Here is a 13967-nt window from a genome sequence, read left to right as displayed (position 1 = left end):
TCCTCCCTCTCTCCTTCCATCCCTCGCTCCTTCTCTATAAAATACCCCTCTTTCTCTGTCCGTCCTTCTGTAAGCCCGGGCCTGTAAAACACACGTCTGCGTTGCAGTAAAGCCTACACATCTCGTTTAGAGAGTCTGTGCTGTCCATTGCTGTGTCTCCATCACACACACACACACATTTCACACTCTCCATAAAACACTCCAAATGTCTCTGTATAAGTAAGGCTGTGAAACTAAATATCCCAACACTGTTACCTCGAGAAAAGAACACAGTCATGCCCTAAACACACAACTTAATAACCCTATCGACTCAGATGTTTGCAACAATAACACATGGACTATTGTAAACAGAAAAGGACATTCCCCATTTGAAATGTTGCTCTCCTCGCTTTTTTCTCTCCTTTCCCTTCCTCTTCTTCCGACCACGTTCGCATTCCTTCTTCCTTAGTCGCTCTTTCTCACCCTTCTCGTTCTCTGTTCTGCTTCACATTATCCCTCCCTCCTTCCCCTTTCCTGCTCTCCCTCGTCTGTACAGGCTGAGCAGAGCGACAGACAGAAACACAAACACATAATATAGGACAGTCAGACAGACAGACGGACAGAAAGTGAGCCAGCTCTACACCAGCAAGTCTGTGCTTTGCTCTTAGGTCAGTAAGCCTGCCTCCCTATCTGTCTCTCTGCCTGTCTGTCGCCCTTCTTCCCTTCCGCCTGGCAACAGAGAAACAGGAGGAGGAGGTCACTCCGATAAAGCAGAGAGAGAGAGAGAGAGAGAGAGAGAGAGAGAGAGAGAGAGAGAGAGAGAGAGAGAGAGAGAGAGAGAGAGAGAGAGAGAGAGAGAGAGAGAGAACGAGTGAGAGGCTGACTCCAGATTAAAGGACAACATTCTGGGCATTCCTTTCTGCTGAGAGCATCTCCCCCCCCCCCCCCCCTCCTCCTCCTCCTCCTCCTCCACCTCCGGCCCTCTCCGCTGCGCTCTCCTCCCCGCTCCGCTTCACCAGGGCCCGGAGAGGAAATGGCTGCTGCTGCCCCAGAGGACCTCCAGACCTCCTGGGCCGGACCTCCAGGCCCGTCTGACCTGCAACATCCGGACCCGTGCCACCAGAGTATGACAATAGAGTGCATGCATGTGTGTGTGTGTGTGTGTGTCTGTGTGGCTGCACGTGACTGACTGAGCACCTGTCTTTGCCTGTACCAGTTTGCTTCTGTGCCAAGTGCTTGTGTAAATGCGCTGTGTGTGTGTGCATGTGAGTATCTGTAGCACATGCTTGATGGTCAAATTATGGCTAAATTACGCAGTTGTCGAGCACCACATTTTACAACCCCACCTCCTATGTGTATGTATGTGACCCTCACCCCCATCCTCCCTGACTCCCCCCACCGAACCACCACCAGCACCAAGCCAGAGGCGTTTCTCTGTCCCTCTCTCTGCGTGGATTTCCGACGTTGGACCTTCAGAGCGACCCGGTGAGATGAGGATGACTGAGGCCGAGGCTAAGGGGCTGCAGCGCCGGAGGCTCTGCGGCTGATGGAGCTTTGGCTGGGGGCCCGTGTTTACATTCCCTCTCTCTGAGGAAGCCCAGGATGAAAGAGCCCTACTGCACACACACACACACATATATACACGTGCACACCCACGAGCACTTGGGATGCACGAGAGACCCCTCGTCTGACAAAATAGGGACTGCTCCTGACCCAACCGCTATCGTAACTGAATCAATGACGGTATCATTGCCAGTTTTTGCTAAATCAGCAATTAATGTATCTTTAAGTGGAATCGCAGTGCAGTTAGTTCTTTCCAAAGGGCGCATTTTAAATGGACACAGGCGGACTGTCCCATGCTTTCTGAGCCTTTAGCCAGAATTTTATTACATTCCTGAGGACCTAATTCCACTACAAATTAAAGTCTTCCTAAGTGAATCTCCCAGGAAAACAGAAAATGGCTTCCGAGCGTGTAGGCAGGCGACGTATGGGAGAGATAGCGGATGTTAGGAGTAATTTGTGCGAAACTATGCACTCGGAGAGTCGAGTCGAGGCCGTGATGTTGTGTCTCCAGAGAGGCCCCATTCGAAGCTCCAGCAGTCAGCCATGTTGTAAACACCATTATTTCACTCCTCCCTCACTTTCCCTTCTTTCTTTCTCTTGTTTTTCCAAAAAGGACAATTTACAGTCCCAAACAATACCGCTGCGCCGGGCCAAGAAAGGAAGAAAGAAAGGAGAGAGAAGATTTAAGAGAGAGAAGGGGGGGGGGGGGGGGGGGGGAGGCAGAGTAAGACACAGAGAGGGAGAGAGAGAGAGAGAGAGAGAGAGAGAGAAGCTGCTAGCGACAGGGCTAGCAAGAAAAGTGCAAGAGCAGCACACAAACTGTATACAGTAAAAGAGAAAAAAGGGGCACCACAACTGTTGCCAAAGTATGCACAGCGTACAGGAATGCAGCGTGGGGCCCTCGGCGAGCGAAACAAAGACAGCACAGTCAGTGGCTCTCTCTCCCCAGCGCTACCACATCCGCACATCATTAGCTGGAAAATTCCTGATATATGCTGTAATTTTTTCTCTTTTTTTCTCCTCTTCCTCTTGCCGTTGCTGGTACAGACAAGGCTTTAATATCCAGATGCCGTCGTGTGTGTGTGTGTGTGTGTGCGCGCGCACGCACCATACACACACACGTATACGCATATACATACACACCAATCAGTCCCCCTTTTCCCCACCTGGAGGGTTGCCAAGAGGCCGTCAACAATTAATACAGACTGAGGACCAGTGAAGTGAGTGGTGTTCAGAGCTGGAGTTAAGGGGTGGGGGGGGCTGTGTGTGTGTGTGTGTGTGTGTGTGTATATGTTGGGGGGGCTGCTCCGCTCCGCCGGACGCACTGGCGGTGGTAGGGGTTGCACAGGAAATACCAAATAAGACCTGCACTGTGCATTGTGTGTGTGACTGTTTGTATCTGTGTGTGTGTGTGTGTGTGTGTGTGTGTGAACATGCATGTGTGTGTGTCGATGTGTGTGTTTGAATGTCTGCATGTGCATGCCCTATTCGTGTGTATGTGTGTGTGCAGGCAGCTGTGTGTGTGTATGTATGTACTGTACTGTATGTGTGTTTGCTTATGTCAAATTGGGGCCAGCCCCCTTTCTCCAGCCGGCTGCAGTCAAAGCATAGAGGATGGACTTTTCCTTTTTTTCCCATGCGGAGCTGTTTGAGGAGATATCTAAACATTCCCAGAGTGCGCTGCACGTGCTCTCCTGCGTGCCGCACAGGGGTTTTTCCCCCTCCCTCTCCCTGCTGCTGCCTGCCTGCCTTTCTGTCTCTGTCTATGCTTCCAGAGTAGAAGCACATTGTCTGGCATGGCACAAAAGGATAGATTCAGCAACACGGCAGTCAAGTTCATCCTTGGCCATCGCTGAGAAATTCATTTTCAAAAGTCCCTCTATTGCCGAATTCCGTCACACAACTAGTGATGATGTGGTGCTGATGCTAGCGTGTAAAGTTTATAGGTTGTGGGAGTCAAAGCTGACTGAGACCACATGTTATGTTAATTAAGGTTAAATATGGAGATGACCTCATTGTCTAGAAACTGTGCTCATAGAATAATTAAGAAATATCAAGAGCCACCAAAGAGGGGAAAACAAAGCTTAGAGAGCATGTGGTTTCCCTTCTTGAAGAAAGCATCTGCATTTCCATCATTATCTTGTAAGATTATCATAACAAGCCAGGGGTGAGAACACACCTAGTTACGCTTCCCCCCCACCCACACCCACAGATTTCAACTCGTATTCATAGTGATACAAGGGCCCAGAATGGGAAACACAACTCCAGACTGAATATACAAATCCAGACTGAATAGAGTCTGACTGCTCTTGAAAGCATTGTATTGTAAAAGTCTGTCCGCTGTTTGAGCGCGGGCAGGAAATCTGGTTTCAATTTGTTTAATGTTGTCTGAGATATGGGTGTCTTGTTCTGGTAAGCATAGTGGGAGGGCTGTGAGCAGAGGGAACCAGGGGGAAGAAACGGGAAAATACCTTTGATCAGGTAACAATTACACTCCTCTGCATATCACCCACCTCAAAGAGCTTACAGGAAACTATGCAGAACATGAGAATTACTGTCCTACCTCTGTCTCACAAGGTAAAACCCATTCAATAATGTTACAGGAGAATAGACCAGTGGAGGTGATTTTACAGTAATTATCTGTCATGAGAGAATTGCACGACTCCACGTACACTACCAATCAAATGTTTGGACACACCTGATAGAATGTTTTGGATTATCTTAAAACCATTTTGATCTAAAGGCTTTTGCGTAAATGCTTGAAATTTCTTTCTTAGACAAATATAAATAGTGAAGTTGATGCCTATGTATGAATTTCTTTCCAAAGCCTTTGTCTTTCCATCAAGGCAAAGGGAGGCTACTTTAAAAAATCTAAAATATAAGACAGTTTTGATTTGTTTAACACTTTTTTGGTCGCTGCATAATTCCATTTCTGTTATTTCATAGTTTTGATGTCTTTACTATTATTATAAAATGTGGAAAATAAAAAAAATAAAGAAAAATGTGGTGTGTCCAAACTTATGACTGGTAGTATATAGACTGGTGGTATATTCATACTGAAATACTGTATTATTCAACTGATATTTTCTGTTTAGGGGCATTCGGCCATTCAAACGTCATCATGCATGGGGGTTGATGAGAGAGATGGTCCTTCGGTTGTTAGGCGTTGCCAATGTGAGGAATTCATTCCATGGGCTGGAGAGTGCAAGGGGGAAGGACGGGAAAGGACCCAGTGGACTCCCATGGCAACCTGTGCTTATGACCAATCAGAGCAGGAAACACCAGTTTAGCAGGGAGGAAGTAACTGTGACACATGGACCAGCTGTGTGCTCTAATACCGTTACATTCACATGTAAGTCTGTGATATGTACACAGTGCAAATGTATCAACATTTGAAAGTGTATCAACATATTCAATGTGCTTTGTACCGCAGCACTATAGACTGTACTGCAGTGTCCCTCTTAAGGCTTTTTATATCATAAACATTAGTGCCTGATCTAATACTCAGCTGCACATGGCTTTTATGACTTGATTGTTCTAGTTTGGGGGTCACCGGTTCAGTTTGATCATATAAAAGCACATTTAGAAGCCATTTACTCCCATACATTCCGCTTTAGGGGTCAAATAAAAGGATGAGGCTTGAAAAGTAATAAAATCCCAGTCAGCTCACCCATAACTCAATAACAGGCCCACTTAAGATAAGCTCAGATGCAAGACAAAAAATATACCTGCCACTAATAAGTTTATCTTGCCATCTCCCGTAGATTATAGCAACCACTCAGTTTAATTTGGTTTCAAACTGGAAAAACACAAGCGTCCAGCAACAATCGTTCACATAAAAGTCCAGTGGCGTTCCCCATAAGTTTCTAAATCCAATTTGATAGGCAACGACATGCGCATGACATGCTTGGGAAAGGAACCTAATGGGTTTCATGGGACAATCCAGTCAGTCTTGTATTACAATGGTTGCCAATGTGTGGATGGAAAAAGATGAAAAGACCACCATGGTCAGGTCACTGGAGGTTACCATAGGAAAACAAGCCCAAAAACAACATCTCTTCTGACTTTTGCTGATCTGAGATTGGAGTTAACTGTTTGTAGTCTTGTCAAGACTACAAACAGTGCAGTAACATAGATGTATGTTACCTGAATTTGTTCCAATGATTAGATGTGGATAACTCATGATTAAATATTGCATTACACAAAAGGATTTCTTCAAAACTGGGCCCTCTAGGGTAGGATTTTGTTTAGAGAAGTTTCCGTAGCGTTCATTCCAATTTCAAACAACATCAAAAGCATTAACTTTCCAAAAAGCGCTTCAGCAGCAATGGGATTTCAATGTGATGGACAGGAAAAAAAAAGACTTCCCTCTCTGCACTCTTTTCTAGCATGTCAGCTTAACCCATCAGCTTTACCCATCTGCCTGTCACTCAAGGCAGTACAATGAGGCTGTAGCCAGACTGGGGTCATTATAAAACCATCAACAAAGCAACGGACCCCCAGGGACCGCCAGGGGCAGCCTAATCTGGACCCCTGTACCAGCCCAATGGGTGGTCTCTCTCTCCCTCTCGTCCTTTCACTGGGGGCAGGCGGGGCGATGCAGCGATGGGGCGGAGGGAGGGTGAAATATGCGGGACATAGTAGGTGGGTGGTGGGGCTGTCGATGGGGCCATCAGTCACACGCGAGCACGCATGTGCACGTGCACCCGGACTCACTCACACATGTTTATACACACACGGAACACATTTTCCGCGGATGACATATTAACAGCCACTCAATATGTTGCTAGGTGAGAAAGCAAATTCATCACAAAAAGAGAAGTTCACGCCATGCTGGTAAATTATCAACGGAATGTACAAGCCTACTAGTTTCAGTTAGTGAAACTGAAAAAGGAGAGGAGCTGGGGACTCTTTTGGCAACTTATGCAAATGCTCTCCTCATCCATCTTGTCATTCTAGAAGCGCTAAATGAATCACATTGAAAGTGAGAGAGAAGTGTCTTGTTCGCTTAAGCAACAGCAGTTCTCTAAAGCCCATCTGTCTGCCAGTAACGGTGGCACTAGGTGACTAAATAAGTAACTACTGGTCTGTTGGGCAAAGGGGAAGATCCTCTCAAATGGTGTGCGTGTGTGTGTGTTGCAGACAGTGTATAAGAGAATATTTGCTTTTATTAGCAAGAGGAAACACTAAATGGATGAATGGAGTGTGTGTGTGTGTGTGTGTTTGTGTGTGTGTTGGAGGGACTGATAGGGGGATTCCAGACACAGGAACATTCATCTGGAACCGAAGATCTCGTGCTCACGTTGCAGCGCTCCGCTCCAACACACACACACACACACACACACACACACACACACACACACACACACACACACACACACACACCTCTTCTTCTTTTGGCCCAATCAGTATAACCAAGGAAGGAAATGAGTGTGTATGTGTGTGTGTGTGTGTGCAAACATGTGCGTGTGTGTGCCTGTATGTGTGTGTGCGTGTGTGCGTGTGTACGTGTGTGTGTGTGCGTGTGTGTATGTTAGGGGGATTCAATATCTCTCACTCAGACCTAAAGGTGAATTCCCAGGTAAGAAGTCTGTCTCCTAGAAGAAGTGTCCCCTCCTCGTTATATAAGAAGTGAAACATTGTTTACTCAAAGACAACAACTCCAAAGAAACCACACACACACACACACACACACACACACACATATACACTGAATATTGTGTAACACCATGTAAATTGGACGGGTTAGGTACCTCTTCCTCTTAAGAGTTAGCTAACTCTTTGTGTAATCGCCGATCATAATCATAAAATATACAAATTAAATGAGAAGGAAACATTGAAATATTGACTTATTTGAGTCGTAAAAAATACTCTTGACAGGTGTAGAGAGAATTGGAAGTTTAGGGTCTAGGGTACCAATCAAAAACTGCATACAGAGATGCTGCTTGTAGTATACAGTATGTAGTGAAGCTGTCATACATCTGTTTGGTCCAGGAACCCCAGAGGTCCTTGATAAGTATCCCAGGAAACCCCAGGCACAGTGAAAAACACTTTGATCACTGAATTCATGGGGAAAAATGTATTGGGAGAACATTCACATCACATGTCTCCATACCTCTAAATAGTAGCGTAGTATCTGTAATAAATCAAATCCAAAATGTCAGCTGCTTGGGGTCCCGTCTCATATAGTGGTCCCCAGGCCCAGTCGATGCTAAGTGGGGATCCCCAGTCAAATGCATAATGTATTTGTGGGTCACTGTCATGAAAACATTTGAGAACCTATGATATACAACACATTGTCAAAACTGTTTGGACCAGCGAGAGTCTAGAGGTTAGATGAGCAGGCTTCACTGGTTTGAAGGTTTCAGGGAACATGTGGGTGGGGAATGTGGATGAGCTCTCCCCTCACTCAGCAACTACCATGAGCTGCCTTTGAGCAAGGCACTTAACGCCCCAACTGCTTCAGAGGAGCTGCTCACTGGCCAACAGTAGGAGACTGTTGTACTGAGCTGCACCCAGGCATGAATGAGTGTAACTGTGTCAATGTGAAGTAGATCAGACGACTTTCTCTGGATAAATAAAGGTTTTTAAAAAAAAACTGTCGGCAGTGCTCCTTTTTACTATGCATACGCTTGTACCGAGCTACTGTTGCTGGCTACCTTAATCTTAAAAGTCTCATCTCTCCCTAATTCAGGCTCTTCCAAAGACTCCTTTCAGTCTCTCTCTCTCTCTATTTTATCTGGTCATCAGAGCCCAGAGCTCAACAGTTGGACATCAAAGGGCCGACAGCGGGAAGGGAGGGGTGTCTGTCTCTTTCTGTCCATTTCTGCGACAGCCACTGAGGGATTCCTGAGACTGGCCACGGGGGCCCTTGGCTCTCACTTTACACAGAGAAGCCCTATCGTTTGGCCCGGCGCTGCCAGGCTACCCGCTGCTGCCCTGTAAGTGCCTGCTACATCACATTAGCAGCTTTTCATCTGTGTCTCTGGAGACGGGAGGGTGGTGTGGGGCGGCGTGTCTGTGTGTGTGTGTCCATCACAAACCCTTGATGAGAATGACCGAGTGCGAGCCAGACTAGCTCACAAGCATACACTCGCACAAAAGCAAATGCACATGCAAGCGCATACACAGACATACAAACTCACAGTCACGCACACTGCTTCATCTGGCGATCTTTTACCAAGGATCCATTACTGAGTACGCATTCTAGGTCAGTTATACATACTTGTGTGAAACAAGAGACCATCAATCGATAGTGGAGTTGAAAATGAAAGTGTGGTCTAGAGAGAGAGAGAGTAAGAGAAAACGAAAGGATGAGATCAGGATTGTGGAGGAAGCGCCTGGAGCGAGCCTTTTGTCCCTGCTGAAAGGCTTTATTGTATTTGGAGGAGACTGAGGGGTGATAAGGCCATATAAAAAGATTCTTTACATTGAAGAAGAACCTCAATACATTGCTACACTATCTGCTGCTAGTGTCTATGGCTAGTATAAAGGAGCAGCCAGACTAAGTTAGAGTAGAACAGAATAGAATAGAACTTCATTGTTTAGCCAAATCTGAAGAAGTGGCTTTCCAGGCCAGAAGTATGCTGGCATGGTGCCAGGTTTGGAATATTATGCTTCAACAGTGTGACAGGGACGCAGAAGGCACACTTGATGTTCATCAAGGTAGACCAATATATTAGATGATGTGATATTCCCGTATCCAAGACGATCTTTGTCTACAACCCAGTTAAAATGTCTTGTGACCCACTTTTGGGTTCCCACCCGCCTTGGATCAGTCCTACTGGGCTCAGTAATGTGAACAGCTACTCACCACAGAGGTGAGCGCCATCTGGAAGCTGTAGATGCGGGCCAGACCGAAGTCGGCCAGTTTGATCTGTCCTCCGCTGGTGACCAGGATATTCTGGGGCTTCAGGTCACGGTGAACCACGCGGTGCGAGTGCAGGAAGTCCAGCCCCTGGAGCAGCTGGTACATCATATCCTGTAGGAAAACACAATGACAGCGGCAGCAGCTTAGTGTCAGTAAGAGACACAGAGGTGGATGTTCAAAAACAACATCAAGGACGTGACATTAACACAATGAAATGGAAAGGAATATAAACCAAGTGTTAGGTTATTGGAATGGATGTTTAAAACCATGATTAAACAAAGTAAAGAGTAAATAACACAACAGCACAGACCAGATGGTTGATGTCTGGAAAAGACAAAAATTTAATTTTTAATATGTGGAACTGAATGTGTTTGTTTCCTAAATGGTTAAACAGGTTGCCATTGTAAAATATTCAAATACAGATAGGCTTCATGACCTCCCACCTCTACAGTAACATTTGCATTCATTCCTCTGTCAAACCAAGCCGCAACAGGCCCAAACGGAAAGCTGAATGACAAGTCCCTGGAGTGAAAAGTGAAGTGAAATGGCTGGGGCATTGTGGTACGGAGGGAGTTAACTAGAGGAGGCCTGTGTCTTTTCTAGTCGACTGTGGCAGATGTTTGATAACTGACGGAGAGAGAGAAAGAGAGAGAGAGAGAGAGAAATGATAGAGGGGGAGAGAGGCCCCATTCTGTAGAAGCATGGCTCTCTGTTTCTCAGCAGCTGTCTTGCTATAGCTAATTGGAGCTCCCACTCTTTTTATGCCCAAGAGCTGACCTCAGAAATGGGCATAGGCATTGTATCCATGACACACTAGCCATAGTAAACTGGAGTGAACTGGAATGAACTATGCCAGCCCAGCTCAGACTTGTTCTTTTCAAACTCACTAACTCTCAAACAGGTCCAGCACCTGTAAACAAATAGCGAGTCGTTGTAAGGGATTCAGGACAGCTCAGCTTGGCACAAGAATAAAAGGGTAGAGCGAGTTCACCTTAAGGCCTTGCGATGGATGAGATAGAGAAATAGAGAGTTGGGGTGGGTGCGCTTAAATGAAAGTCTCAACGATCATTTCCTCTGTTAGAAAACCACCCAAGAACTCAACTGGTGGCAGTGGTGATAGTGGTAGTGGGGGCAACATGGAGATAGGGAGAGAGATGTGGACAGATTAGAGGAGAGACCGGGAAGACAGAGCATGGGAGGGAGGGTGTGTGTGTGTGTGTGTGTGTGTGCTGGGGAGCGGCAGAGACACACAAAGAGAGAAAACTGAGGAGAAAGACATACACACACTGAAAGAGACATAGAGCACCCTCACAGTTGAGACATAAATTGCCCTGATGCTGGGGTGGTGTGGTGCATCCTAGCCCATATACCCCCCTACACACACACACACACACTCCCCCCCTACACACACCCCGAAACCCTCCGCCAAGACCTCACAAGTGACATGGACCTGAGCCCGCAGCTCCATTCACTGGCCTACCAGCTGGTGAGTGATTCAAAGAGCTGAAACAAGGGGTCTGCACACTCAAGCAGAAAACATTAGCAAACGGCGCGGGCCTGGCCGCTGTGCTGGCCATAGGGGAGGAGACAGGGTGCCCCCACAGAATACTGCAGAGGTGGGGAGTGGTGTGTGTGTATGTGTGTGTGTGTGTGTGTGTGTGTGTGTGTGTGTGTGTGTGTGTCCACGCATTGAGTGCATTGTGTTCCCCTGGGTCTACGTTCATGTCAATATGTGTGTATCTACATCAATATTTGTGTGGACGCACCTCAGCATGTGTATGGTTGTGTCAATGTGTTAGTGTGATTGTGTGTGTGTGTGTGTGTGTGTGCCCTCCGACCAAGGGCAGGCAGGGTGCGTAAACAGACCTTCCTTTCTACATCTCCATCCAGCCATGACCTAGCTAGCAGGCCAGCAGACAGACAGGGCCATAGGAGAGAAGCAGGCAGTTGGTTATTGTGTGTATGTGTGTGTGTGTGTGTGTGTGTGTGTGTGCGTGTGTGTGGGGAGGGGGGGGGGGGGGCTGACACAATAGCATCTCCCCCATCAGTTCCTCTCTGCTTTAAATAGCCATTTCACTGTGCTTCCTTTCAGCAGCATTTCCTACTAAACACTAATTATCTCAGAAGTGTGACTCTTGGACAAACACACAAACAATCTTGGCCCCTTTGGCCTGAGCACAATCTTCTCTGCTGTATCAATTACCCTCACAACTGACTGACTAATGATGGATATTTCAACTGTGTTAAAGAACATAACTTGGCCCGTTTCCACAATGATCCAGTTTATAGGGGAACCGTAGATGGAGAAATGAAAATGGCCAACCTAATACTGCCACATAGCATTCAAGACCACATGTGGCACAGAGTGCAAGAGTCTGACACAAACTTGATACCAGCACAACGAGAGCCAAAAGAGTTGCTCAACACGCAACTGTCTTCAGCTGGCATCACTTCAACCAAAAACCCCAGAAACGACTTGGCTGGGAGGAAACAAAATCACACAAAAAAGCAACAGATCTGACCCCAAAAAAGCAGGAGGACCAGGAAAAAAGTAGTCAGCCCGCTGCAAGACGCAGTCAAAACATGGCTTTCCGAGTGCGCCTCCTTTTCTAATGCAAATGTACCAGAGGCGGCCATATTGTTTATTGTAGCTAGGCACAATGTGGGACATCTGCCGGTTAGCGTTAGTGTAATTCCCTCCCCATGCTTCATTAACCTCCCCCTTTATGGGCCCAGAGAATGGAGTTGTGGAAGCTTGGAGGATGGCGGTGGAGGAGGGTGGGTGAGACCCAAGCGCTGGCCCGGCTGAGGAGCGCTGAGGCTGGGGCAGCCCGGCCGCTTGATGTCCTTCCAGCTCATTTGATTCCTGGAGGAGGGCCTCTTTCATCAATGACCATGTGGTGGGTCTTGAGTCTGAGTAAGGCTGAGTGGGTGGTGGCGGGTGGGGGACTGAAGTGGACAGGCTGGCTCAGGGTGGGGTGTCTGTTGCTGTGGGGGGGGGGGGTTGGGGAGTGGTAGGTCTGGGCTTGATTGGAGCAAGGTGGGGCCGCTTGGCTGGGGTTGAATGCTTTGGCCTGGTTTGTGGTAAACACAGTTTCACATATTAAAGGGTGACACATGGGGAAGGGTTTTATCAGGTGGGTATGGGTGTGTTAATTTTTGAATGGCTGGACTGTGTTGGGGTGGAGTTGGGTGGGGCTCGGGGGGTTAAAGGGTAGATGGCCGGGTGGGGATCCACAATCTGGTGTCATCTGGTCTAGGCGAGTATAAATGAAGTTGTTGGAGCAGGGGTGGGGGCGAGAAGGGGTTACAAGGGGGCACTTTGGGGGTTACTGTGCAGTGTCCACTGTCCTGGAAATAAAAGGGGATGGTGCCTGTGTCATCTTGTCGGCCCATCGTTATCCCTTTGTCCCCACATGGCTCCAGCCGTATGGATGTTAGGAGAGAGCAAGGGAGGGAGGAGTGCAGAGACTTACACCAACTCAACAAGTGGGTGACTCTTTAGGGACCTTGTGCTGGAATGGATGGAGCATCAGTGAAATATGAATGAGCAATTTGAGTGGTTTATGAACAAGTGTACTTGTAAATGGAGAAAACTACTAACAGCTACTTAATGGCTATGTATCAATTTTCAGTGGTCTAAGAAGAAATAATGGATAAATCACTTATTGAAGCCAGACAATGACATAACACAATCATCACAGCATAGAGATACCCACAGAAACTATACATTACTTCGTATTGTATCAGCCTCAGCAAAAAACGAAACCCTGGGAAAGCCTCAGGTGGGATCTACCTGACTCGTCTACGCTTGCACAGCATCCCACCAACATTAAAGCTCTACCAAAACTTTCACATATAAACTCGGCCCTGGGGTGAGAAACAACAGTGACACTAGCTTCTATAACTTCTCCGTTTCCAATTTGACACTTTAAACTCTGGGGCCCGCCTCCAAAAATAGAGATATACTTCTGTAATATTTTACATGATACATCCACAGACCCTGGGGTGAAATATGATAAAAGAGATTTGTAACAGAGGTGTGTGTGGGAAAGATTGAAATAAAAAGAGAATGAGTGACAGAGGAAAGGAGCAGGCGACACGTCAATTTCCGACCTTTTAGGCAATGTGTAAGTGTAAACTCGAATTTGGATTTGCTTAATGCATTGGAGAAATTGATAGTGGTGATGAACTATGCGGACGTTGAATGTGTTGTACCCTTAAGGACTTTCGAGATTACAGAAAAAGAATGGTGCGTGGAAAGGATGTCTTCTATCAATTTGCTATACACTTGCTAAGTACAAATAATTACAATCCCATTAAATATTTTTGCTTTTAAATCCTCCAGTGATTTTTAAAATGTAGTTTCAAAATTTCACACACACAAGCATGCGTGCACACACACATGCTTTCTCTGTCTCTCATCAGCAATACAGTGTAAACTGGGAGAGAGAGGGCAGAGTGAAAATAGAGAAGGCAGGGAGCCTCTAATTTGGAGCCCATCTGCCACATGTGCTGCCCTTCAAAACGCCCCGGCACCTCTGATGTTGGAGGG

At 46.8% G+C, this 13967-nt stretch overlaps 1 protein-coding gene across 1 annotated transcript in view; it reads right to left on the bottom strand.

Moving 5' to 3' along the window:
• Positions 1 to 13967, bottom strand: part of cdk6 (cyclin dependent kinase 6) — a 34298-nt gene that overhangs the window by 14139 nt on the left and 6192 nt on the right. Inside the window, exon 4 of the mRNA XM_071896555.2 lies at positions 9356 to 9523. Within this exon, the coding sequence (XP_071752656.1) occupies positions 9356 to 9523 (168 nt within the window). The remainder of the gene's footprint in view (positions 1 to 9355; positions 9524 to 13967) is intronic.

This window comes from Centroberyx gerrardi, chromosome 19, assembly GCF_048128805.1.
Source record: "Centroberyx gerrardi isolate f3 chromosome 19, fCenGer3.hap1.cur.20231027, whole genome shotgun sequence".
NCBI lineage: Eukaryota > Metazoa > Chordata > Actinopteri > Beryciformes > Berycidae > Centroberyx > Centroberyx gerrardi.
The sequence above is the reverse complement of the archived record's forward strand: the minus strand, read 5'-3'. Positions and strand labels throughout refer to the sequence as shown.